The sequence below is a fragment of the Xenopus laevis genome, chromosome 4S, assembly GCF_017654675.1.
Source record: "Xenopus laevis strain J_2021 chromosome 4S, Xenopus_laevis_v10.1, whole genome shotgun sequence".
NCBI classification, from domain to species: domain Eukaryota; kingdom Metazoa; phylum Chordata; class Amphibia; order Anura; family Pipidae; genus Xenopus; species Xenopus laevis.
Window position 1 is genome coordinate 55,018,192 of NC_054378.1, and position 27,383 is coordinate 55,045,574.

The 27,383-nt window shown below is 38.4% G+C and overlaps 1 protein-coding gene across 3 annotated transcripts; it reads right to left on the bottom strand.

Moving 5' to 3' along the window:
- Positions 1-128: 128 nt before the first annotated feature.
- dok4.S (docking protein 4 S homeolog) lies at positions 129-26,833 on the bottom strand. Of its 3 annotated transcripts, none has more exons than XM_018260614.2 (8): positions 26,612-26,833; positions 15,246-15,353; positions 14,583-14,697; positions 10,569-10,688; positions 9,894-10,083; positions 3,550-3,688; positions 2,121-2,244; positions 129-502 (listed from the first exon to the last, which is right to left on the bottom strand). In XM_018260614.2, exons 1-8 carry the CDS (start codon positions 26,675-26,677, stop codon positions 402-404), a joined length of 963 nt encoding a protein of 320 aa, XP_018116103.1. In that variant the 5' UTR covers positions 26,678-26,833; the 3' UTR covers positions 129-401. The 3 variants fall into 3 exon arrangements, with proteins under 3 accessions (XP_018116103.1, XP_018116104.1, XP_041417180.1); XM_018260615.2 differs by having other exon boundaries at positions 26,566-26,688; XM_041561246.1 differs by lacking the exon at positions 26,612-26,833 and adding an exon at positions 26,526-26,573.
- Positions 26,834-27,383: the final 550 nt, after the last annotated feature.

Here is a 27,383-nt window from a genome sequence, read left to right on the forward strand (position 1 = left end):
TTTGTAGTTTTTTTTTTTTTTTAAGTGCAAAATTAGCTTTTTACATAAATGTTATTTCCATCCCCTGCACTTCCTTGTGTTACATGCTCCCCTTATCTTCTGTCAGGAAGTGGTGGTGCTACATGGGGTCATTTCAGAGCACTTGTTTTTATTGTGCAGACATACACAAACTGCAGTCCTTCCTTGGTAGAAAATCTCAGAGCAGTTTCCATTAGTGACTTCTTTCTAAGAAAGACAAGACACAAAGAATGTCTTTCGGGCTCCTACTTCCTAAGAAGCCAATACGGGCATGTAGGTTAATTCCTTAGTAGTACAGGTACAGCGTCACATAATACCTTCTTGTTCACTAAGCCTTCAGTGGCCCTTAGGTTTGGATTAGGCTGGGTAAAGACAAGACTGTGTCACTGAGAGGCTGAAGTGGGGAGCTTCCTTTCACATGCTGAAGTCTTCCGATCACGCATCCGTCTGGTGATAGGATCTGATTCTCTGCCACTTGGTACACCTGCAGTACAGAGAAACCTATCCTTAATTGAGTATATATCATCACCACATTGACATGATCCCATGGAATAATCCACAGATACACTTCCTAGCATGCTGTTAGCCTGATGTCTGGCCAAACAGGTCACTAATATGATCAATGTAGCCCTTGTTAGAGTCCTGTGCGGGTCCATTTTTTTGGAACCCCGACCCGTACCCGCAAACTGCAACCCGCAACCCACATTCTTACCTGCTTGGACCCGCTACCTGACCCGCAAATACCTTATCTGCGACCCGTTGACCATCAAGAATCAGAAAGTGCTGTCGTAAACCAGAAGTGACATCATCGGAAGTAGGTGTGATCGGAAAAAAGGAGTAAAAATGGATATTGAGAAGACCGCGGCCCGACTCGCAAAACCGCCGACCCGCATCTATACCCGAACCCGGAACTTCAACCCGCAGGTTTTTGCGGGTAACCCATGGGTACCCGACTCACTGCAGGACTCTAGCCCTTGTCACTAGCTCTTGTTTCGACTACATACATGAGTGGTGGGCTCTAGGCGTGGCAATTGGGGGATCACAACAAATGCCCAACATATTTGTAGGATGCCTACAGAAATTGGCTGTACTTACAAGTAGTTCAGTGCTCATTATGCAATAGACATACTGTTTCCTAACCAAAATGTTGCCTTTAGTGCTCCTCATTGAGTGTCTCTGGTGACATGCCCTTCTGACTGCAGCTACAGGGGACACAGCACATCCTAAGTCTTTAACAAAATAATCTAATATCTATAACTTTAGTCAGATTCAGTTCTGATGTCTCACTACATCTGCATTACAGTTCTTCTTTTCCTTCCCTTTATTACTGTGAATCTAAAAAGACTTAAAGGGGTGGTTCACTAATTGTTTTCCGATAGATCACCAAAAATAACGACTTTTTCCAATTACTAAGTTTTCTATGTGTCACCGTTTTTCTAATATTGAAGTGGTCTTTTTTTTTTTTTTTACCCTTCTAAAGCAGCTCTGTGATGGGGGGTCGCCGGCCCTGTAACCTGTTCTAAATTGATATTTAGTTGATACATTTCTTATCTTTGTCCCTGCTCAGCAGAGTCTCTGAATTTCATTACAGGCAGCTGTTAGAATTGATACAATAGTTGCTAATACTCCAGAGATGCTGCTGAGAAATGTATCAACTAAATGTTGCAAAATTGTAACAGTTTAGAGTCTGCACCTGAATTACTGAGCTGTCAGACTCAAACACCAGACACAGGATATTAAACTTTACACTTAGATTTTTGGAAAAACAGAAAAACAAGAACAAGACAATGGAAACAGCCCTAATTTGAATATTCACCACCTAAAATAAAATTAAAATTTTCAGGTTGGAACTATTGGATTGAATATTATATATTTAAATTTTTTCTTAAATAACCTTTCAGTCGAATTGAGTATATTCAAATAAAAAAAAAATCACATGAACTGGAAATTCGACCTTTGATAAATGGGCCTCCCCGTGTGTGCTGTCTGAACCTGTTCTCATACACTCACTAATTACACTGACATTTTTCTCCAGGTTCCCCTGCCTTGCTAACAGCACATTTCCACCCAAGCCTTTTCTTAAAGGCAGAGCTGACACTCACGGATGTTGCTGGAAGACTCTGCATTGCTCTGGCCACTAGTAATATGGTGCCAGTATGCGCTACGGGGCAGCATGGAGGTGGTGGGGGATGGGTAGCTGATGTTTTCTGCATCCTTGTTTAGTCGCTGAAAAACAGTAAGAATTAGTCTGATGGGAGCCTGGTGAGGTATTATAACAGGGTGCACATAAAGATCTTACACACACTGTACACACGGCTGCCATCTGTAACTATGGGGTCACCATACTAATAATTTAGCAGGGTCCCAATTATTGGCATACTGGATACCAGGGAGGTGGCCCCTACCAATTAATAAAATGGGGCCCCAATGAAAGAAAGCATATCCCTTGCATGCACTGCCACAACTATGTTATTCCAGGGCATATCAATGAGTCTGACAGATTAGTGACGTTTTTTTTTAACAATGTATTTACAACAGTACACACTCGTGCAAAGTGTAGATATTTAAACCGACTGTTTCTTACTGATTGTAACATGTATAGACCTAAAATAAACGGTTTTATATTATTTAATTATATAAAGAATTACATTTGAAATGATATAATATAAAGGAAATGGTACTATTACTCTGTATAGGCATAATGCAATAAGATGTAAAGGAAGTTGGGTTAACCCCTTTGATTTCTGATTGGTTTTAAGTAAAAAATGCGTGGGATCACCTGGGTTTAAATTCTGTGCTTAATATGTTACTGACAAAGACACACATGACTAAGTACCGGAGGGTATGAAACGCATAAGGTGGGCCATGCAGGGTCAGTATGTACCATTTGTATGTGAACTGTAATAAAAAATTTAATTTTTTTTTATTTTTTACTACTAATTGAGCCTTGGGATATATATTTTTTAGTACATTGTGGCTGCCTTTTAAACCGGGGCAAGTCCCTCTGGCTCAGCTGGGATTCACGGGAGTCAATTGAAATCAATGATAAAATGACATTTTTTTGCCACCACGGTCAGTGACCCTCACAAATAACATTTTCAATTGAAGGCCATAAAGTCAAAGTCGCGTAGACTATAGTTCTATGTTTTCTTCCATCCACATCTACTATATTACTTTGTCTATGTAAAAATATGATAAATGCAACTATACAAATGTAATTTTTGTGATCTTCATCTGAAAGCAATGGGGTTTTCCCCACATACCTCTATAAAAAACAGTTTTCTTTATGAAATCAATTATTTTTCCTTTAACTTTATCTATAATAGAACTGGTAAAACTGCCATTTTTATAATGTCTTAAAAGGGTGTGCCTTCATATATTCCCACCTAGCATTTCTCAGTGTATATGTGGTATAATTATTGTAAATAATTGCTGTTAAAGTTTTGTTGGCAAACCAGCTAGTATAGGAAGTTTTTTTTAAAACAGGACATTTTTCTAAGGGAATAGATGGTGGAAGATTGTATAACTCACACGGGAGTTTTTTTCCATCTCAAGGAGAAGATTCTTGTGCTGTTCAGCCAACGCCAGGACAGCCTTGTGCACCCGCTCATAGATCTGCTGTCCTTCCAGAGTCTGGAATGTGAACAGACCCTCACTGATTCCACACACTCTGCAAATACAGAACATTTGGGGTTAGTTGCAACACCGAAGCCTAACTTGTGTGAAATGTGCCATGCAATTATTAATATTATGTACCATTTCTTTTGTAGGCCAGATTATATCCGTGAAAACAGTGCGCTTTCTGGCAAGGTTCTCATCTTGCTTTTGACAACACTTTTTTTGTAAACCATGGTAACTAAAGAGCCTAATGTCTGTTTTGTAGACCTGGGGTTTTCCTGATAACAGATCTTTCTGTCAGTTCATACATTAAGTCTACTAGAAAATCATGTAAACATTAAATAAACCCAATAGGCTGGTTCTGCTTTCAATACGTATTTATTATATATATATTAGTTCAGATCAAGTACAAGATACTGATTTATTATTACAGAGAAAAAGGAAATCATTTTTAAAAATTTGGATTATTTGGAAAAAATGGAGTCTATGGAAGACAACCTTTCCGTAATTCAGAGCTTTCTGGATGACAGGTTTCCGGATAATGAACCCCATACCTGTATTTATTTATACAATTATGTATTAATTTATAGGCAGGACATCAAGTGTGTGCTGTCTGAACCTGTTACACAACTAATTACACTGACATTTTTCTTCCACCTTGCTGAAACTTACAGGCTTAAAGTTCTGAGAATTGACTAAATCATGGGATAATCACTCAAATAGTAATAATATTAGGAACTACTCCGCATTTAAGTATTCTAAATACATTCTATTGCAATCATCTGATGAGAACAGAAATTTTTTAAAAGACATTATCAACACCCAAAAAATTATACTGAACATAAAATATTTTTCAAATATAGCTGCTCCTGTGACAGATAAATATATATATATTTGTATACATTTATAATAAAAACATAAATACTTACAAACATTTAACATATTACAGAATATAAGACATTTTAACCCTTTAAGTGCCACAGATCATAAAAAATACAATCTGTAAATAAAACACTCAAGTGCCACCGATCATAGAATCTTCAATCTTTAAATAAAAGACTCAAGTAGATTCTAAGATCTGCAGAATTCTGGGTTTGGGAGCGGAGGATTGGCTTTTAAAGCTGCTTGATCCTTTCCTACTCGTTCCTCAGCCCCTAGGCAACAATAACAAGTGGCCCCTGGGCCGGGATCACCCCAGGGGCCCCAAGACCACATCAGAAATGTGATATCTACATGTCCAGCTGCTGCCCGCACTTCCTGGACCTCCAGCTCTGCCCCCACTGGATTCAATTAAGAAGATGGCCTCCTTCAGTTGCAGCCCTGTCTCCAGCCCTCCTGGACAATCCTCAGCCTGCCACCCCAGGTTAGTGTTACACACACACACAAACACACATATTTTACCAATACACACTTACATTCACATTTACACACACATACAATTTTGGGGGATCATACACATTCACAGCACTCACACACGCGCACAAAACACACAATTTGCCAAGTGTAGACAACAATATGCACGTTTATACAATTTTGTGGCTTTTTCTTATTTTTATCGCAGTGTGAAAAAATGTTTTATTTCGCATAGCCTATTTGCTAACGGCACTGCGCAATACTTACAGTGATTATATTGCAATTTTGGTGATATTGGTACATTTTTTTGCATTTTCGGCTCTGCGTAGTATGAAGTTTGGGGGGATCACAGCGGGATTGTTAGCATAAATGCAGGCCACTCCAAGGTGAAAAGAAAAACAGTTTATTTTGAACCCAAAGAGCTTCACACAATGGGCATCGAACTGTTCAGTGGACCCCTGGCATTTATATTTAGGATATATTTAATGCTACGTGGGAGATAAGATGCTAGAAAGTAGAAGTGTTGGGCAATATTATGTATTTCATCAGAACCAACAGTTTTGGCAAAGCATTCCGACTCAGTTGTTTGGAGTAGAAAGACATGGTTAAGCATTTTAGATTCAGCTGTATGTGTTCTTTACAAAAATATATGATTTTGAGCGGTCAACTTATTTTTTTTTGCTTTTACGCTGTAAGAAATGCAGTAAATGTGTAGATTATTTAGAAGCTGAAGTGACTTCTGGGACAGTTTGTATGCACTAACTTCATTTTGGGGTCTCTACACCGGATACTTTGGTAATCCTATGCACAATGGGCATCAAAATGTTCAGTGGACCCCTGACATTCATATTTAGTCTGTTGTTTCTTAGTACCTAATGCTATGTGAGAAATAAGAAAGTAGAAGCATTGAGGCAATTTTCATGTATTTCATCAACCAACAATTTTAGGAAAGCATTCCGACTCAGTAGTTTGGAGTAGAAAGACATGGTTAACCATTTTAGATTCAGCTGAAAGTGTACTTTACACAACTATATGGTTTTGGGGGGGGGGGGGGGCAACGTATTTTTTTTTGTTTTTACCCCACAAAAAATGTGTGTTGATTATTCAGTAGCTGAAGTGACTTCCAGGACAATGTGTACAGGCTGACTTAATTTTGGGGTCTTTAAACGCCATATACTTTGGTAAACCTATGCACAATGGCAATCAAACTGTTAAGTGGACCCCTGGCAATCATATTTAGTTAAAACATTTTGAGGTGATTTTTCAGAATTTTTCACAATTTTTATAGAAATTGCTACATTCAGAAAAGCTTTGATATTTGTTACTTTAGAGTAGAAAGACATAGTTACCCATTTTTGTTTCTGCAAAATGTGTTCTTTTCAGACATATATGGTTTCCTGGGGTAAACCTAATGTTCCAGGATTTTTTGGCTTTGGAATCTAAAGTATGCCAAATTCTACTGTAGTGCTTTGAAATTCAGTAATTTACTGCTGGGAGTTTTTTATCTTTAAAAGTCAGAAGTCTTCATAAAACTTTACATATCTGGTATTGGCATGTTTGAGACACTTGAGGCTTTCCAAATCAGTTGAATCAGTTGAATTTTTGAGCATAAAATAAAATATTTTTCTGGTATAAATCCATATATCATGAAAAATAGCAATTTTAACATTTTGTTCAGAGCTCTAAATCTTGTTCAGAAGTGGAAATATGCAAAAACCCTGGCAGATTTAGAAACAAAGAAAGAAAAAACAATGTATAGTTTTCCTTGGTAAACTAACCCCCCCCCCAGGAATTGCACCTAAAATGAAAGAAAACAAAATGTTCAAAAATACGTCTGGAGCAAATGAAATGCGAAATTCTGCCAGAGCATAAAGGGTTTTGCAATTGGTTTTCATTTTTTATTATTTGAGGTTTTTGAGTTTTATTCAAAAGCTCTCCAGTTTGCAATTTCAGCAGTCTGGTTAATAGGGTCCAAATTACATTAGCAACCATGCGCTGCTTTGAAAAAGAGACTCAATTACAAAAAAGAGAGGACCTGAATAGATAGATGAGCAATAAAAAATAGCAATACCAATACATTTGTAGCCTTAGAGAGCATTTGTTTTTCGATTGGGTCAGTGACCCCCACTTGAAAGCTGGAAAGAGTCAGAAGAAAAAGGCAAATAATTTAACAAACTCTCAGAGTTTATTAGAAAAGTTACTTGACTGGTGGGAAACCTGTGAAACTGACAATATGTCTAGCCCCAAGTCAGATTTCAAAATTAAATATAAAAAATCTGCTTGCTCTTTTGAAAAATTGATTTCAGTGCAGAAGTCTGCTGCAGCAGCAATATTAACTGATGCATTTTGAAAGTATCCCTTTAAGGTGAACCTCCCCTTTAAGGAGATTTGCAAACCATTTTTCAGAGAAAGAAGATGGGCCAACTTGAGGGTAGTTTATTCATGTCTACCCTCCCACCCAGTCATATATAATCTATCCACAGTTAACATACCTTTTAAAATACTATATGCCTAAATTGTGGCAGGTTTCTTATTAACTAGAAATCAGTGTATTTTTGCTGTATAGATGACCTTTAAGACTTTACTATCTCTTGGCAATCTCTTGGAAAGTATCTAGAAATATATGGTTTATCGCTCTAGAATCAGTCCCAACAGATACTGGGTACCCTTGTAATTTTGCTAATTTGAATGCATTTGACATCTCAATGCTTATTAATGGCAACACCAAATTGGTTGGATTGGATCATTAAGCTAGGCAGGTGTGTAAGAATGGTAAAACCCAAAGATCACCTGCAAAGACCTGCAAGAACATCTTGCTGCAGATGGTGTATCTGTACATCGTTCTACAATTCAGAGCAATTTGCACAAAGAACATCTGTATGGCAGGGTGATAAGAAAGAAGCCTTTTCTGCACTCACGCCACAAACAGTCACTTGTTGTATGCAAAAGCTCATTTAGACAAGCCACAGTCATTTTGGAACAAAGTGCTTTGGACTGATGAGACAACATTTAGTTAATTGGTCATACCAAAAAGCGCTTTGCATAACAACACCTGCTACCTACTGTCAAATTTGGTGGAGGTTCCATCATGCTGTGGGGCTGTGTGGCTAGTTCAGAGACTGAGCCCTTGTTAAAGTCGAGGGTCGGATGAATTTGACCCAATATCAACAAATTCTTCAGGATAATGTTCAAGCATCAGTCACAAAGTTGAAGTTATGCAGGGGTTGGATATTCTAATAAGACAATGAACCTAAACACACTTCGAAATCTACAAATGTATTTATGCAGAGGGAGAGGTATAATATTCTGGAATGGCCGTCACAGTCCTCACAGTACTTGAATATCATCGAAAATCTATGGGATGATTTGAAGCAGGCTCAGCAGCCATCAAATTTAACTGAACTGGAGAGATTTTGTATAGACGAATGGTCAAAAATACCGCCATCCAGAATCCAGACACTTATAAAAGGCTATAGGAGGTGTCTAGAGGATGTTACATTTGCAAAAGGAGGCTCAACTAAGTATTGATGTAATATCTCTGTTGGGGTGTCCAAATTTATGCACCTGTCTAATTTTGTTATGATGCATATTGCATATCTTCTGTTAATCCAATAAACTTTGTGACTGCTGAAATACTACTGTTTCCATAAGGCATGTTATATATTAATAGGAAGTTGCTACTTTGAAAGCTCAGCCAATGATAAATAAAACTCCAAAGAATTAAGAGGGATTCCCAAACTTTTTCATATGACTGTATATAATCATAGGCTATCGTTAAAGGGATACTGTCATGGAAAAACATGTTTTTTCCAAAACACATCAGTTAATAGTGCTGCTCCAGCAGAATTATGCACTGAAATCCATTTCTCAAAAGAGCAAACAGATTTTTTTTATATTCAATTTTGAAATCTGACATGGGGCTAGACATTTTGTCAGTTTCCCAGCTGCCCCAGTCATGTGACTTATGCCTGCACTTTAGGATGGAATTACGTTCTGGCAGGCTATTTCTCCTACTTAATGTAACTGAATCAGTCTCAGTGGGACTTGGCTTTTACTAGTGCTGTTCTTAGATCTTTCAGGGTGCTGTTATCTTGTGTTAGGGAGCTGGTATTTCGTTACCTTACCATTGTTCTGTTGTCGGCTGCTGGGGGAGGGGGTGATATCACTCCAACTTGCAGTAAAGAGTGATTGAAGTTTATCAGAGCACAAATCACATGACTGGAGGCAGCTGGGAAATTGACAATATGTCTAGCCCCATGTCAGATTTCAAAATTGAATATAACAAAATCTGTTTGGTCTTTTGAAAAATGGATTTCAGTGCAGAATTCTGCTGGAGCAGCACTATTAACTGATTCATTTTGAAAAAAACATGTTTTCCCATGACAGTATCCCTTTAAGGGGTGTTCCCAAAAAGCGTTAGGTGTCCATTTCACAGCAGCCACATGTCTTTAATGGTACAATAAACAGTGCTTTTTACTTCACGATACAGTGTGTCTACAAACTTTTCTCATTTTGGATATGTGTTATCGCAGTCAGAAGAGCTCAGTGGGATTTGCAACACACTGACCGTCTTCTGATTTAGCAATAAGGTGCAGGGGTGAGTCTGTATTATTTTTTGTGTATTTCTGCAAAGTAAAAGATGTGGGCCATTGTCCCAGAATGGGTGCATACTTCAAGGGTAATAGCAGAACGGGGTTTGGTCACTCATATCAAATCACTTCTCCCATGGGGGAGAAAGTGCACAAAAATATCTTCACGTCCAGATCAGTTTACCTCATCCCTTGTAAAACACTACATGCAGAAATCATATTAGAATAGGGTGAGTTTCCTTGGTGTTAATGTTAGATCAGATTTAGATATTGTTGGTTACTGTTGTATTATTCTAAACATTCTGAATTGCTCACCGTTCTGCCTCAAAAGTAAACCGTGAGGAATCACTTCCATATCGCCGCAGAGCACAGAGAGGCCAGGACAGCAGCTTGGTGCGAGGGTTGTGTGGGTCCCAGAGGTAGAGATTTTCCTGGGTAATTTGCATCTTGCACTCTCCATACACATCCAGGTTTGAGGAGGGCAATAAAAAGACACTAAATCGCTCTGCAAGGGCAAAATATTACACTTATATTCTGTGCCAATGTAACACAACCCCCTTCAATCAACATACCTAGTTCATTTCACAGGTTAAAAAGCATTACCACAGGCTATGTAATGTAGTCACTAAAAGAAGTGTCTGCTTCCATCATCTCACACAAATAAGAAGTTTTTTATCGCACCACAATGAACATCATTCTACTTCTACTGCCTTAGTGTTTCCAACAGCTATGGTATCCCTTTTCTTACCCATGTATGCCTCTTATTAGAATGCACTCTTACCTTCACCAATGACAAAGTCCCACAGTTTCAGCAAGCTGCATTGTCATATAATAGCCTTTAAACAGCTGTATACATGAGACCTTCTAGTCTTGCTTTTCTATAACTTAAATGTCCTTTTCTTTATCAAATTAAACACATTGCCCTCAGTTGTACATACCCAAACATCCCCCGTTTTATTATCCATGGTATATATGCCTAGTGCCCTTCACCTGTCTGTTCATTTTGTACACCTGGCGTCAGCAGATCAGGCTCCCCTAGGTTGTAATCGGTCACTCTTGTTCCTGGGCATTCCATAGAGAGAACCTTGTACCACTCTTCTGCTTCCAGCTCTGTGAGAATACAGATCATAACAGGATGAATCAAATTTTCAAAAGTGGAGATTTTGGTGATATTTTGGTATGAATGCTGACAAACAAGCAATAATATAAACTGAAGAAAACATTAACACAAACAAGAGACAGAGAACTGGGCAAAGTGTATCTCTCATTTGGTTGAACAATTTTGCTCTTGGTCCTGAAGCTTGGGTTTCTCTTGAATAGATATTATGATTGGCAAGTTGTCCCATGTGATAAATACCAAAGGCAAGTAAAACCATATTCCTTATTTCTCAAACACTGTTCATGTAAGCTTGCCATACATAGGAAACTCCTTGCAAAATATGTGGATCATTGTTTGATTTACTCCAATGCATAGTCACTAATTACTGCAGTAAGCAGTACTTACATTTTTTGTAACAATAACGTTTAAACATTTTCAGAGAGAAAAAACAGCATGTTGATATTATGAGGTGCTTGTTATGGAAACCCCTTCTACTTGCAAAGTCTACAATCACATCTGAATGAATTCTCTTTAAGAACTCTCCACCAATGCCTGGGGCACGGAATTTGACCAGAAAATGTTGTCCGATTTGGCCACCCAAGCAGGTCTCCATTTTGCAATCTGGTTGCTAGGGTCTAAATTACCCTAGCAACAATGCATTGATATGAATAAGTGACTGAAATATGAAAAGGAGAGGGCCAGAATAGACTGATGAATAATAAAAAGTAACAATAACTAATAAGTTACTGTATAGCCTTACAGAGCATTTTTTTTCGATGGGGTCAGTGACCCCCATTAAAACCTGGCTATAATCAGAAAAAAAAGGCAGTCAATTAAAAAAATATAGAAAAGAAAAAAACTTAGAATTAGCCATTCAATAACATGCTTAACTTAAAAGAGAACCGTAGCTTTAAGTAATAGTAGCTCCTTCATTGTTGTGTCCTCTTCTTGTATGCCTCTTCTAAATAGTTAGCTTTCTTTGCTTTTATATATATTTTTTTAAAGGGGACCGGTCACTCTAAGAAATAATTCCAAATTATTTTCTATCATGTTAGTTGAACAAAATAAACTTTACTTACACTATTGATGTATTAGTTCAATTTTGTTTCCTTCAGTCTGAGACCATTTGAAATTGATAGGAGGCATTTCACTCTAGCAGACTGTGGCCAACTCTAACTTAACTCTTTCATAAATATACCCCTAAGAACACTCGCTTAGCTCCTCTTTTCTAGAAAGGAAAATCTATGGCTTCATTTACAGTATTACTCAATAAATACTGTAAATGTTTTTTTCAGGCAAAGTAAAAAAACAGGTGCTAAAAGATAGTGGTTTTTTTTCACAAAGAAAACCGTGTTTTTTTCCAAATTGTTTTAAGATACAAGTACAAAATTTAAAAAAAAAAATATTATTACAGTCTCCCTTTAAAATGAAATATATGGAACCCTTCAGCAACAGGCCATAAAAGGAGATTTTGTAGATATCACTATAAGGAAAAAGGACAGAGACTCTTCCCTCCCTTATCAAATTGGTTAATTATAAAACGTAACAAAAAAGTTAAAGCCTTGCATTAATGTCCTGCTGAGGCCTGATTTTTGAAGGCCCATCATCTCTGGTACAGTGTGCTTTAACCTTACCCGGCCACCTATACCCTATTTAAGCCCTGCCGATGGTCGCACTGCTGTGCCCGTCTTTCCATTTTGCGAATTCGCACTGCGCACAAATATCCTAAAATGGCTCCCAAATGAGACGGGTGTTTGCGCGAGTGTGGCCACTGTGCTAGGTCGTTGTGCATGAAAGTAACATGGACAGTAATATAAATTCACAATTTGTGAAACTCTTGCAAATATTTTCTCTGCCACCAGTTGTGGCGTAATTCAAACGCAGTGTGTATGCATAAATATTCAAAATTTGATATTATGCCATATTTAAAAAAGCTCTTATGGACATTTTCAGCACTAATAAAAATTCACAATTCTGTTTGTACATTAAATACAACGCTTCTATCCTGCTTTATAAATATAACCATGTGCAGGGTAAATATGCTCACTGTGTGAATTATTCTGTGCTGTGCAAAGTTTATAAATGAGCCCCATAGTAGTGATATGCGGGTCGGGCGGGTTCAGGCCAACTCCTGCACAAAATGTTCGGGTCGCGGACGGGTCCGGGTCGAGCTCTTCTCCTGCTCTCCCCTTTACCTGTGTCAGCAGCAGCCAAAAATAAATCTGATCAAATCATATTGCCCCCAAGTATTTATGTCACTGTCCCAGCGCCCAGCAGCAACAGCAAGCATATGGGCCCCAAATCTGTACCTGGCTGTGCCAGCAGGAAGCTTCACACTTTACAGTAATAGAAAGAAAGTCTTCAGTTCAGTGCAACTGTGCAGGGCTGAGAGCAGCGAGAGTGAGCCACACCAAGCAGGCCGCCAGCTCTCTGCCTCTCTCTGTCATCACATCAGTGACATCATTGACGCATGTATGCACGTCTCAGTGCACCGCACAGAAGGAGCTATTACTTGCCGGCAAGAGGGAGAAGGGGAAGGAGATGGATTCCACCCAACTGGGTGACCATGATTACTGAAACAAATTATTAAATAAACGCTTGAAAAAAGTGCGCCCCTCAATGATGGTGTCCTAGACAGCTGCCTACTCTGCCTATCCATAGTTCTGGCCCTGATTTCTGCAGTGAGCACCAACCACTTGGTTTTTTGGTGTGCTATTAATGTGGACATGGTCTTGCGGTAACATGGGTGTGGTTTAAAGTGGTTATGGTCTAAAAACAGGGAGTGGCTAACACTGGCTTCCGTTATCGGCCCTCCACAATGTAGATTGGAAAAATTCCGGCCCTCTGTACTATAGAAGTTGGACAGCACTGATGTAAATCATCAGCTCACTATACCTTCTGCAAGATCTCCCCTATCTCCACTGCAGTTCTAGCTGAGGCAGGCATCTTGGATTTCACTGGCTCCTCCTACCTATATATTCCCAGCCAACTGTAGTTCTGAAATCTCGCACATGCTCAGTTGAAATTCCTTGCTTGCTTATCAACCCTTCTAAGCTATTTTCAAATCAGCCAAACCTATGTGTTAGCTGCTGTTCAGTAGTGCTGCCACCTGCTGGAAGTTAGTGTGTGCTCTTCATTTGCATAATGACTTTACCAGCAGGGAACAAGATAGGGAAATCTCCTGATACTTCTAGTGGAGGAGTTTACTTAAACAAGGCATTCTGGGTAGAATACTCAAAGCAGTGTAACAATCTGAGCATGCTCCTGAAATTTGCATATTAGAGTCTCAGTATGGCCTCCCTCAGTGAAAGAACCCATTTGACAAAGTAAGGGATTTTTTTTTAAAACCTGCAGTTTTTTCAAAAAACTATATATGTAGTTTGATTAAATGTGTTTATGTTGTACTGGTCAGATTGTTAATATGTGTTTGATTTTGGCTGTGATAGGTGCCCTTTAAGAGTAAGTATGTTAACAAAGTTTTGCTAGGAAAAAGGTAACACTAGAGAAAATTCGCTAAGAAACTTTCATGCTCACAAATTTTTCCTAGCGAATATATGAAAGCGCTCATTTGCCTATACAAATTTTTGCATTTTGAGAAATATGTGTAGTTGAAGCGAATGAGCATCTGATATAGTTGTGTGACGTATGGCAAAGCTTTCCGAATTGAAAATTCAGACCTAAATAAATGTGCCCCTATGTGTATCATGTAGCCTGCACTAATTCTACATTACCCCATTTCCCTAAACTAAACAATGACATTTATCCCACCAAAAAGCATTTTCGCAAATATAACCTAAATTTCTTTTCATGCTACATAACTTGCATTTTATGTTTGACACCAATATTTTGACATTAAAAACATTATTATTATCTTGGCCACATAATATTAGATAATAGTTTCTTACCTGAGTCACATGTGAACGTACGGGCCAAGTCATCACAAAATATTATGGCAACTGCTTGCCTCTTGGTCTCCTTTGGGAGCCTCATGATGCACTTCACATTACTGATCTCAGTTACCTGCAGGATTTTAAAAACAGCCTATAAGCCCTCATTAATAAAAATTATTTTATATGGTTTTATTTTTTCACACTGTTTGTGATCACAGCTGAGTTCAGCTCTTCTTTCTGCTCTAACCGCCCATGACCTTACTGTCCCGGCTTCTGCTTCTGACAGCCACTATTTATAGATGTGCACTTGCCCGTTCCTTTTTGTGACATCAAAGATAGTTGGGCCAGACGCAGGTTGGGAACGATAGTTCGGATCAGTTGCAATTGGGCTGGGAGCACCCGCACCTCACTATGACACGCATGCAGGGATCAATGTTTCAAGACCATAGAAGAGATTCCCACACGGCATGGTACTAATTGCTGGTAGTTAAGATATGCAAGCAATAAGCATTATCTATACGTAGGACAAATATTGTCAATAAATAATTATTAAAAAAAAGAACTGCAAAGATAAAGCTCGATGTGCTAAGAGACACAGAAGAAAGGAGGTCCATATCAATGCAGACTGGTAAAAAAACAGACTTGTGATCCCAAAAGGATTATTTAATAACCTCTCACCTTAGGGGAGGCTTTCAGAAGCACAGACCTCTCATCCGGGTATTTTTCAAGTCGCCATGGACCTTTGCTAGAAGATTTCCTCAATACCAGCCAGCAACGCCGATAAATCTGAAACCAATGGACAAGAAAAATTTATTTTAGAGTACAAAGTGTAAAAAAAATTCTGGCCAGATTAAGTGGGAAATCATCCAAAAGGAAATTTCAAAAAGCATGGACAACGGTAGGCACTAAAATGAGCACAGAACTACACCCATTTAAATAGCATGAACTGATCTATACAAGCACTCTGCACCGCTTGCATCTACCTTTGTAAAAGGTGTGCCCACACTCAGTATTGTGCACCTGAATGCAACCACCTGCTTGCTGACTCTAACCACATTTCCAATGTCCATTTCTTCTCCGTTTCATAAACTGGAGCAAATAGTTGTTCACAGAACTCTGTACTTGACTATGAATGTTCAGTTTGCACTCATTTAATAACTATGCACAGGCAGGTACTTATTCTTTAACAAATGTATAAAATAACTGAAATGACATATGGCAAGGGAGCGTGACTTAAAAGTTAGGAAACATTTGAAGTGATGCAAAGTTGTATATGAGGCTAACAGTGCACCCATTTTCCTCCAAGCCACCAGAATACATAAATAGTCTTATTGTTTATTGACAGCAAGCACGATTTTTGGTTATCTCTAAGAGTTACTATGTGAAGTCACCCCTAAAAAGTAAAGTCTTCATTCTCCCTTGGGTAATATGTCCTACCCAGATTGACTGGTGTGACTTGTGTTCATTTAAAGAAATTACTATGCTAATAAAGATGAACTTGACCCAATTTTTTCCTTTCATACAGAAAGAAAAGGTACTTATAAAACAACTATGTAACTATGAAACAATATAGCAGAAGCAAGTTCTTTTCCAGGAAAGGCCACAATTGTATTCTGCTTCACTGTTTCAAATGGGAACCCGCATTGCTGAGCATAGAAATGGAAAAACACTGCTTTCAGTAAAATTCCATTTCTAAACTCTTTAAACCATTAAATATGTTCTAATGAATGTTCATTGGAAAGCTGCAAAGAATTACAACCATATAACTTGATGCCTTTATACATCCAAAGTTCTGTTACCCACCAAAGAACAGGCTAAGGATCACCAAAAAAATAATTCTTCCTAACATTTATCATCAATTAATATCAACATTGACAACTGCAAGATGTTGGCACATAAGAACATGATGTGCAGGGTCCACCAGTAGATATAGTTCTGTGCATTGAGTTTGTTACCTTTTGTATTTGTTAGTTAATTGCCATTATGTTGCTGCAATGTGCTTAACGCTATATAGTGAGTTTAGATTAAATATATTGAGTATAATACAAAATTTGTGGTTATGAATTTGTGATATACAGTACTACCATTCCATTGTGGTATACTGTCTGTCTGCTATTTGAAACACAGCTCTTCAAATCCTGAATGAAATTATTTTGACTTTTTTGATAAATATGACCCAAAGGTGAAAATAGACTTCACCAGAGGGGAACCTACAGCTGTAAACAAATAGATACGATGCCCATTACGCCCACCGCACCAGATTTGTACTACAGTGTGTGTTTCAATAAAGGCGATGTTTAAAGACAAAGTTTGTGTCCCTGCATGGATTCCCAGAACAGCTCTCGTAAATGCGGGATTCCTTACTGCTAGGGAACCTACAGCTTTCTGCTTACTTGCACAGCAATATTTATAAGCATATGATGACCTTTAACTTAAATGGACATTATACCCCCTTGATCGATACAAGTCCAATCGTGACGGCTGGTGATGATCCATCAGCATAATTGACTCCTGCTAACAAAACAAAGTGGAAAAAGTGTATTATGGGAATCTAACCTTGCAAGGACCAAACATGGAGACGCTTGTTTAGAAGAGTTAAAATAGTTAACCCAAAATGTTTTTATGTGATTGTCACAATAGCAAAAAGTATGTCCCACCCAAGTCCTATTCAGTGAACCATGTTGAAAAGGGTATATTATGTCAATGTAATGCCTGCTTCAATATGGTATTCCTTCAACACTTCAACATATTGGCAGGTTAATGGATTCCTAATAAGACTTTCAGAACAATGACACAGTATAGAATTCTTATTGTTTAAGAGAGTTTCTATTCCACTGGCAACATACTGTACATGGACTCTGTGCAGTAGTTCTGTATTTAGTGCAGTCACTAATTTGATGCATGCTGAACCCATGAAAAACATTCTATTTACTAGGATTACTAAGCAGGTACTAAATCGTACAACTGGATCTGGCATAACAGCTAATTAGATCTTTGCTTACATTTTGTTATTAATGGCTATTTGATTACTACTGCATATACTGTATCCGTAGAATGTATAAATAGGTGGGCTTCCATCCTTGCCTTTTTGTAGCAACCAAAAGGTAAAGTTCTTATTTCACATCATCTCCAAAACTACTGCACTGCTCATAAAGGCTCAAGGACAAATTACACCATGCACAGATCATCACGGTTGAATCACAGGTTGCTGATCTTGTTTGCAAGCTTTCTACTGTGTATACAGTTCAATGGAAAACTAGAAAAAGCCATATTCGTTGTGCCCTGCAGACTTATTGTTCTGGTTATAACACAGCCAAACAAATCGATAGGCTGAGCTTGACATGACCCCATTGATTCCTTAATGCCTTGCAGGCTAGACACAAGATATGCTGTTAGCTTTAACTCCTTCAGGTAATCTTGCCAATAACATACAATCTGTTCACAACTCCTCTGTACTGTTATTGACTCTTGAAACAATTTAGTGAAAGTAGTGTTTCATAGCATAGTTGAATAACAGTCCTGGAAGATAACCGACTTCTGCTAATCAGACTAAGGAAAAAAAAAGATGAAAGATACTAAATATAGGTGTATTTACAAGTATCTGTAAAATTTATAAAGAAAGAATTGTTCAGTGTACCTTCCTAAAAAAGCAATACGTTTTCCGAACGAAAGAGGTGTGATTACCAAAATAATGTGTTATAGAAATGAAAAGAAGTAAAACCCCTCTCTATTCAATTGACCACCAATTAAAGAAAATTCAAGTATTAGTGCAGCAGTGTCAGAGTTTATTAACAGTTTCGTTAACGGTTACTAACCCAGTGTTGCTTCAATTATTGGGCAGCCATTGCTGGGTTACCCAATAAAGTGCTATGTGCTAGGTGCTAATAATTCATTAGCAATTAAAAATCATGTAACAGGATTAATTAATATTGTGCTATAAAGTGCTAGTGCTTCAAATGAAATTAAGAAGTTAACTTAAATAACCAGGATTAAATTGACCCAGGTGAGATTAAAGTTAATTCATTATTATATATCACACATTAAAATCCATTCATTATAGAAGATTGTAAATAACTGATTAACTGTTAAAAAGTAAACTTTACTAAATTCATTAAAATTGCTGCAAATCAATTAAGGTAATCTTTGAGGACTGCATAAAAATTGGTGAGTAATAATTAATCCATACACCCCCGTTAAAGTTATAGGGTGTTAAAAAACGTTTGCATAAAATTATTCAAAGGAGACCAGCATTGAAAGAGAAAGGAGGAATAGGAAAATTGTTAGAGGTGGAGAAGTCCTGTATCTGTAAAATCACTGAAAAAACTGAATGGTTGTTTGGAATTTCCTTCATTATGCAAAAAAGTGTTTTATGGTGGAAATCCCATTCATAGAGGCAGTATCCTCCCTTGCTCGGAATGCTTTCAATGAATAAGGCTTGTTTTTAACCTATTTTTGCCAATGACCAGTACATAGATAACCCCCCCCCCTGCAAAACAGTCACAACAAAGGGGAGAGGGAGGAGGTTGCATACTGGTCATTTAATAATCTGCCTTGCAACAAACATGCAGAAACTCAAAAACATTTTTTTTAATTTAAACAATATGCATAACATATGACACAATCCCTATTCAATGAACTCATGTAAAACAAGAGGTTATACTGACCCTTTAAAGTGAGCATTACAGTGAGCATTTAAAGATCTAGCAACCAATTAATTTTTTGCAGTCCTTTTTTATTTTAAGTAAAAAAAGGGTACTCCCATTTCTGACACATGCTTCATTCAGGAGTTACTGCCTGGTTCCATTTTCTCATCACTGTAGGTTGTGTTTGACTATAGTCCTTGTAGGATTTATTTGCTTTGATTTGTAGATAATTAGGCCAGAAGTACCAGAAAACCTACTAGTTCAGATCATTATAAGGGCCGATATAGGAGCGATGGGTAGACTAGATCATCGGGCCGAGGCAGTCTTTCCCATACGTGGGCTTTACAGGCAGCCAATTCAGTCTGAAGGGAATGAGTCAGCAGCTATTAAGGCTACTGTCAAATAATGTTTTCTTTGCTGGTGCTGACAAACTGCCTTAAAAATGTAAATAAATCATTTTCACTTAATTACTAGAACTTCAATATATTGACGGATGGACACTAATTTTCATATACAGTTCCATGCATTGACCCATAACATTAATGGTAGGTATTTAAGAATATCTAAAGGATATTATAACAGAAAAGTTCCCTTTTCTCTCATTCTTAGTCCGGTTACTTACCTACTGTATAATAGGAATGCCCTCTTTATTTCAGTTCAGATACCTCAAGTACTGGCTGACCTATCACTAACCACAGCAACATTCATCACCAATGAAATGCCCTTGGGCATACTATGTTAACATAGAACACTTCAGCAACCCCTGTCAAAACAGTTGAAGGATGCTAAACTATAATGTGACAGTTTGTACAGAATGGAAATGCATAGTCACCGCATATTGCAAAAGACTAAATCTAAATCAGACTGCAAATCATACTCCCTGGCTCTCCAGCAACCTATTGGTCAGCTTGTCCTATTGTTGTTTGTGTGAAATACTGTCCTAGTACTGCACTGTTACATGGGTATGAGAGTGTTCATTTTACATGACTAAAGGCATAAACTGGTCTGGGTCACTGGAATTTCCAGATTTGGTCAGGCAGTTAGGCCTATTTAGACCATGTATGGAAAGTCAGGGTTCCATTTCAGTATCCTGTGATACTTACTGTTCAGTATCTGCGGAAAAAAAAGAACATTGGAAAAGTGGCCATACACATGTATGATACTATACCAGTACATCTTTATATGCCCACCTTAAATTTCTGCATAAACCTCATTATATTACACACTGTAGGGCTAGTTTATGAACACAGGTGCTGAACTGTAGTTGCCAATTGCTGCCAATCAGAAATAAATACTTAACTATGAACTAAATGTAAAGACCTGACTAGTTGCTATGGCAATTTAGGGGTTTATTTATTATAGGTTAGGTTTCGGTAAAAAAAAAACCCTCACATTTTTAGAGAAAAAAACGTCGAATTTTTAGATCCCTAAAGCAGCAAAATAAACGAAAATAGTCCAGCTAAAACTTGTCGAATTCATGTAAAAGTCAATGGCAGAGGTCCCTTTAATCATTTGAAGATGTTTTTTGCCCTCATGTTTTTTTAGGTCTTTTGGAGTGTTTGACACTTGTTTTCACTCAAAAACTCGAATAATTCAAGTTTTTTGGGCATCAAACTCGGCAAATTCAAGTTTGTTGCGTGACAATACAAAAAAGTTGTATATCTTACTACAGGTATGGGAACCTTTATAAGGAATTATCCATTATCCAGAAAGCTGAATCCATTTTATCCAAATAACCTACATTTTTTCAAAATGATTTCCATTTTCTCTGCAAAAATAAAACAATACCTTGTACTTGATCCAAACTGAAATATAACCAATCCTTATTGGAAGCAAAACCAGCTTTATTTATCGGGTTTTTTTAAAGGGGTGGTTCACCTTCAGAACATAAAGTCTAAATTTGAAAAGCCCAAGTCAGAAGAACAATTTTGTAATCTATCTTTATTATTTTAAATGGACATATAGCGATAAACTGTGGATCGCTGCTGCTAAAAGGCTCTCTCCTTGGCTTACTACTGCCTCTCTCTGCTAGGGATCGTCCACACAACTTTCCATTCTGACCATACAGGAAGCTGACACTGATCTTGTTACTGCTCGTGCCTCCCCTCTCTTGCTTCATTTGCATTTCCCTGATCCTATTGGCTAAATCTTGCCAGCCAATCCCATCAAAGATATGCAAATGAAACAGGAGAAGGAAACATGAGCAAAGCCAGTTCAGTGTGATTTTTTTTTTTTTTTTTTGTTTGGCTGTTTGCAAAGTCCCAGGCTAGGAAATCCCCTACAGAGAGCTGAGAGCACAGAAGAGAGAACTTTAGCAGGGCTGATCCATGGCTTATTGGGTCTGTGGGTGAGATTATTCGCCCATCGTAAAATCTTCTCTACATGCGGGCGACTAATCTCCCCAAATGCCTTCCTGCCGGCAAGAATACGAATTGCCAGCGGCATGGCATACAAATGGCTTTGAATTTCCGAAGTCACCTGAAGTTTCCTTGTGAGGCACCTTCAGAAATCCGAAGTGATTTGTATGCCATCCCGCCGACGGTTCATATTCTTGATGACGGGAAGGCGTTTCGGGTAGATTAGTTGCCCGTCACTGGGCGACTAATCTTCCCGTGTACCACCACCATGTAGCTTCAAAACAGAACATTTAAAATAATAAAGATGATTTGTAAAAATGTATTTTCTCACAGAGGCTATTCAAATGTAGAATATGGTCTACGGTGAACCTCCCCTTTAAATATTACATGATTTTCTATTATGCAGATCCAAATTACGTATAGATCCATTATTCAGAAAACCACAGGTCCTGAGCATTCTGGATGACAGGTCCTATATTTGTACATGCATTTATACTGAATGCATTTTCAGTATTCATATCAGATCAAATTATAGCAGGAGCTTTTGTTCGTTAGTACATTAGCAGTTCTAATGATGAGCTCATGACTTGCTTTAAAAACAGCCCAAGCTCATTTATTTTGCAAGCCAAAGAAAAAACTCATCAATATGGCATTGTTCTACGGGCTGGTTTCTTAATGGAAGCAATAAAATCTTTCATGGACAGCAATAAAAAATGGAAAAATAAAAACGGCTTTGTAGGATATTTATCAACTGTCACTAACCAGATATCAATTTAAAAAATGGTTGATCTGTCTAGATACCTGTTAATTCTAAATTGCATTATAATTAAAAGGAGCTGATCATAATGTTTCAGCAGCCACGGTTATTGCATGGTCACATTAGTTATTTTTTCTTCCACGACTATCTCTGTTGATTGGTCACAGTAATGCAAAATCCAAAGGGGAAGGCACTGAAGTGTATAGAATGTTATGCTAGTAGTTTGATTTTCATGTAAGCACCTTGTGACTTTACACAAATAGGTTTGCCACCTTTTCTGGGACAGAAAATGGACAGAGGGCGGATGACATTGGAGGTGGGGTAGGGGCAGGACCTGTGACACCAGGGTCAGGTCTGGTGATGTCAGGGGCGGGACTGGTGATGTAGTGATCAGCAATTGGCTGATCACCATGGCATTATTTTCGATGTCCTGTCCGGATTTCCTAATTTGGAAATTCAGACTGGAAGATTTCACCTGGACAGCCCTGGACAGACCAAATACCGGGGCAGGTGTATCTAGAACTGCTGGTTTTATAACACAGATACAGCCTAATGGTTCAGAGACATATATCCAAACCTGCAGATGGTCTGTTTCGATCTTGTTAGGTCTCATTAGTTCACGATATTGGAACATAGATTCTGAGTAGGTAGGAATTGTAGGGTATCTCTGTTATAAAACCAGCTGTTCTGGATGCATAGTTGGTCACAGGGACATAAAGGAGTGATATGCATGTCTCCACCCATAATGCCTTATGGGAGAGTCAAACTCTTATTATGAGTGTTAAGGCAGTGCTATGTATAAAGCACGAGGCAAGTAAATACCTTCTATTTTCGGAAGGCACTGCATGTCTTTACTACCAATTTTTTCCCTAAGAGAATATGGTGTAAATTTATCAAAGAGTGAAATTCCCCAGCTCTCCATTCATTTCTATGGGATTTTGAAAGGCGTATTTATCAATGGGTAAAAGTGAAATTTCACCCTTTGATAAATACGCCTTTAAAAACCCCATAGAAATGAATGGGAAGTGGCGGAATTTAACTCTAGTGGTGGAACTTCACTCTTTGATAAATATACCCCTATATATTTACAATGCAGCACTGCAAAGACTCAACCAGGTAATATGAAATATAGTGTCTCAAGCAATAGGCATCCATTGTATCTAAGATACAAAAACAAATTTATGAAAGTACAAAATCACTAGTATAATATATACTTTCAGAGCAACTGATATGAGTATGCAGAGAAGGAGTTCTCATGTACAGCACAACAATGCAGAGCAATATCTTATGTATGGGCCAAGCCCTTGACAACCTATGCCAATACCCATTAAAAGATAGCTTTATCTGCCTGTCAGAGACCGACAGGGATGGGCAAATTTTTTTGTCTTGCCGTGGAAATAACGCCCATATACTTGTATGGCATTGTCCGTCAAAAAAAATGACCCGCTTCAAAAAAATTTTTGCCGCACATCAGAAATTTTTTATATAAAATATGCCTCTGACAAATATGTCAAAAACCTCCCTTTATAGATGATGTTTGATAGAAAGTAAAATGTAAAACATAATAAATGGTTATATGTTTAATCCAGATAATTCAAATAAAAAGGATACAATTTCAGGGGAATATTTCAATCAAATATAGTTCCAAATTAAAAAGGATGGTGGGGGGGTCCTCCTGTCCTGTTGGACCCTAGGCAAACACGCCTTTTTCTCATTTATTTAAGTAGCAACTGGGGTTATATGTGTATGCACAGTTGAATTTGACATGTTAACTGGGATTCAGAAAGAAACATAATCTAAAGCAGACAGGCAGACGGACTCAAGCAGAATGCACCAGAAAGTACCATAGAGTGTAAAAAGAAAGTTGTTAATAGCTCTTAGTAAGAGACTGAAGCATGTACAACAAGCACAGTTGGCTGAAAAATGACTACGCAATTTTGAACAAGAACCAGAGAGAACTAGGTCTCGGGCAGTGGATAGATAAATGGGCCTAGTTTCCACCATCATGCAATGCTATCTCTTACAAGCTGCTCAGCACCTTTTACCACAACTGCATGTAGGAACATGATTAGACTTTAATATTTGAACTTTTTCCTATTTACCTTTACATTTTAAGCTCTAAAATGCCTGTGGAGTGGGGAAACACATAAGAATGGCCTATAATTATGCACATAGTCTTTAACTTGTCTTTATTTTGCAAGATAATTACAGTGCATATACCATACTTTTGGAAACTAAGATACAAGTAGTTATTAGTGCTTGCCTGCAAAATCTGTCGGCAAACTGAGTGGTCCTGTTTGTACAGTTTAGGTAGCAGTGGGCACATATGTACAATTTGCCTGGCTATAATAAAAACCTGCATGTCTAGTCAGTGCAAGAAAAGTCTACAGGGTGGAGGATGTTTTGATAAAAAAAGCAGGTTTACATATAAAGAGGATTTGGCCAAAACAAAACAGAAATGTATGATTATGTGCAGTCATTATTCAAACATTATTACAACACAACCACCAATGAACAAGCAATAAGTATTTGTTGGGACTTAGCCTTTGCCCTTTTTTATGATTTACATTGTCCTTATAATTCTAATATCTACTCCTAAGGGTGGTTGTCCATGCAGTGGAATATTGTTTATACTAAATGTTAATTCAATGAAGCACTGAAAGATAAATGTGCCTCTGTCTCTACAATCCCTATTTTTTCCATGCACAGTACCTATAGCTACCAGCCCATAACATAACATATAGAGCAAGTTGTTTTAATAGTCTATATCAGTAGTGCCCAAAAGGTAGATCAGGATCTACTGATCACCAGCTGATCAGCTGGTGATCAGTAGATCTCAAGACACTGTCAACAGCTTGTCTAGGTCACCCTTCTGTTTCATGCTTTTTCATTAAGATATTTATTAGGTTAAGGTTACATAAGAAATGTTTATTTGTTTAATATAGCAATAAATATTCTCAAAAATCAATATAATATTTAAAGCTATACTGACACGTTCCTATAAAAATCATAGGAACGTGTCAGTATCAAGTAAATGCAGCACCCAGAATAGTTCCCCGCAAATCGGCTGACACCATTAACAGATCTTCCGCGTTGCTTCAGTGACGCTGGGCTGGGGGCGGAGCAATCATTCCATAGGCTGAAGTCCTGTTTTCATTAGTAATTAGCCTATGGAAGGATTGCTCAGCCCCCAGCCCAGCGTCTCAGAAACGGTACAGAAGATCATTTAGCAGTGTCGGAGGGTCGGGGTTGCAGGGGCGGCTTTGCAGGAGGCATTGAGGGGAACTATTCTGAGTGCAGCATTTATTTGATACTGACACGTTCCTATGATTTTTATAGGAATGTGTCAGTATCGCTTTAAGTAATATTTTCCATGGAACAGAATGCTAACAATGCTTTTATGGATGTAGATCATAATGGGACAACATCACTAACAGTAGTGCTTGCATTACTAAAGTATGGGCACTACTGGTCTACATGAATGCAGCACTAAAATTCAGGCTTCATATAAACCATTGAGATCACCTGTCCATGCAATTATTCTGGCTAAAAGTAGAAATATGCCCTCAATTCAGTGAGCCCCAGCATCCCTACTTTGTTCAGTCAGTGCATGGTTCTAATTCTCAAGTAGGTTCTGTCAACAATGTCCAACCTGCTAGTCCTCAGGCTGTTGTTATATAAATAATGCTCTGAAAACAGCATCCAAGTGTTAGAATAGAGCAAACTATCATGTCCAACTGCTCAAGGTGCATGGGTTAGCCATTGTGCAGCAAGTAAGCCTGACTCATCATCAAGCTGTATGTATTGTGCATTAAGCAATGGATGGGAGGAGGGTGAAGGAATGTGTCTGGCTGCTGGTGACTGTTTGCAGGGCTGGGTAGTCACACTGTCTGCAGCTTCCATTGATTAATGAGGGAGGGGGCTGTGAGGCTGCTGCACAGTGCATGCTGATTATTAGGGTGAGGGACAATCCTAGCAGTCCAGTATGTCTGAGCCTGTCTATCTGACAGAACCAGGTGTCTCTTTACATACACAAGAGAAAAAAAAGAATGGCAGGAAAGTGCTGCGCAGTGGGGAGGTGCTGCCGCCTCCAGCAGTCTGGCCCTTTGCGGCTGTATGTGCAGTGCAAGCGGTGCGATAAAGATGCAATGAAAGCGGGGATGAGAATGAAAGAGAAATGGAAGCTGCCTCGGACACATACAAAGTAAAATGCAGACAGCAGCCACAAACGCATGCACTACCGGGGTACTCTGCATGCAATATTGGGGTGCACCATCCGTCACACACCCCCAGCTTCCTGCTCTTCATCCTCACGTATCCCTGCCTGACGATGTCCGTTGAGTTCGAGGCCATGACGCAGCTCACTCGGGTCCGGCTCTCATTCTCGCTGGTTCCCGGTGCCTTTCACATCCTCCCCGCTCCCCTCCCTCTTGGTCTCTCCCTTTTCTTTTTCTTCTTTTCCTTCTCCCCAGACCCGTGCGCTTCCTCCGCCTCTCCTCAGACTAAACCACAGTGCCCTTGGTGTTAGGGGGGTGGGTTGGCAGCACCAGGTCCGGGAGAAACCAATAACAGACTGGTACAGTTGCTAAACAGGATCAAAAAAAGACAATGGTTACCTGAGTCTGGAGTTGCAAAGCCACAGATTGGTGCTGTATATTTTATGCACATTATCTCTGGGCATATATTTGTGCCATCAGAATAAGCAGTAAGAAGTTATGTAACTGTTTGGCTTTATAAGCATTACATGTGTTTTACACAAATGAACACTTAGGGGCAGATTTATCAAGGGTCAAAGTGAATTTGAAGGAATTTTCGAAAAATCGTAGAAGTAATTTTTTGGATACTTCGGCCATCAAATAGAATACTACGACTATTTTTAACTTCGAAATTCGACCCTTGATAAATCTGCCCCTTAAAGATCCAGGGGAATAAAAGTAATAGTGACATAGGCATATTTAGAAAAAAGAAATGGAAAGGGAAACATCGATTGTCAGCATTTAAGTTTCCACAGCCAACTTTATAGAATATACCCCTCTAATTTCCCAGTGTCATCTCACAA

What these genes read in the sequence shown, in the direction of transcription:
- dok4.S (XM_018260614.2), bottom strand. Translation starts at nt 26,677, where the DNA reads ATGGCCTCGAACTCAACGGACATCGTCAGGCAGGGATACGTGAGGATG. An exon ending in TACGTTCACATGTGACTCAG is followed by an intron (nt 10,689 to 14,582) that starts GTAAGAAACTAT and finishes GTATTCTCACAG; the next exon opens with AGCTGGAAGCAGAAGAGTGG. An exon ending in TTTACTTTTGAGGCAGAACG is followed by an intron (nt 3,689 to 9,893) that starts GTGAGCAATTCA and finishes CTGTATTTGCAG; the next exon opens with AGTGTGTGGAATCAGTGAGG.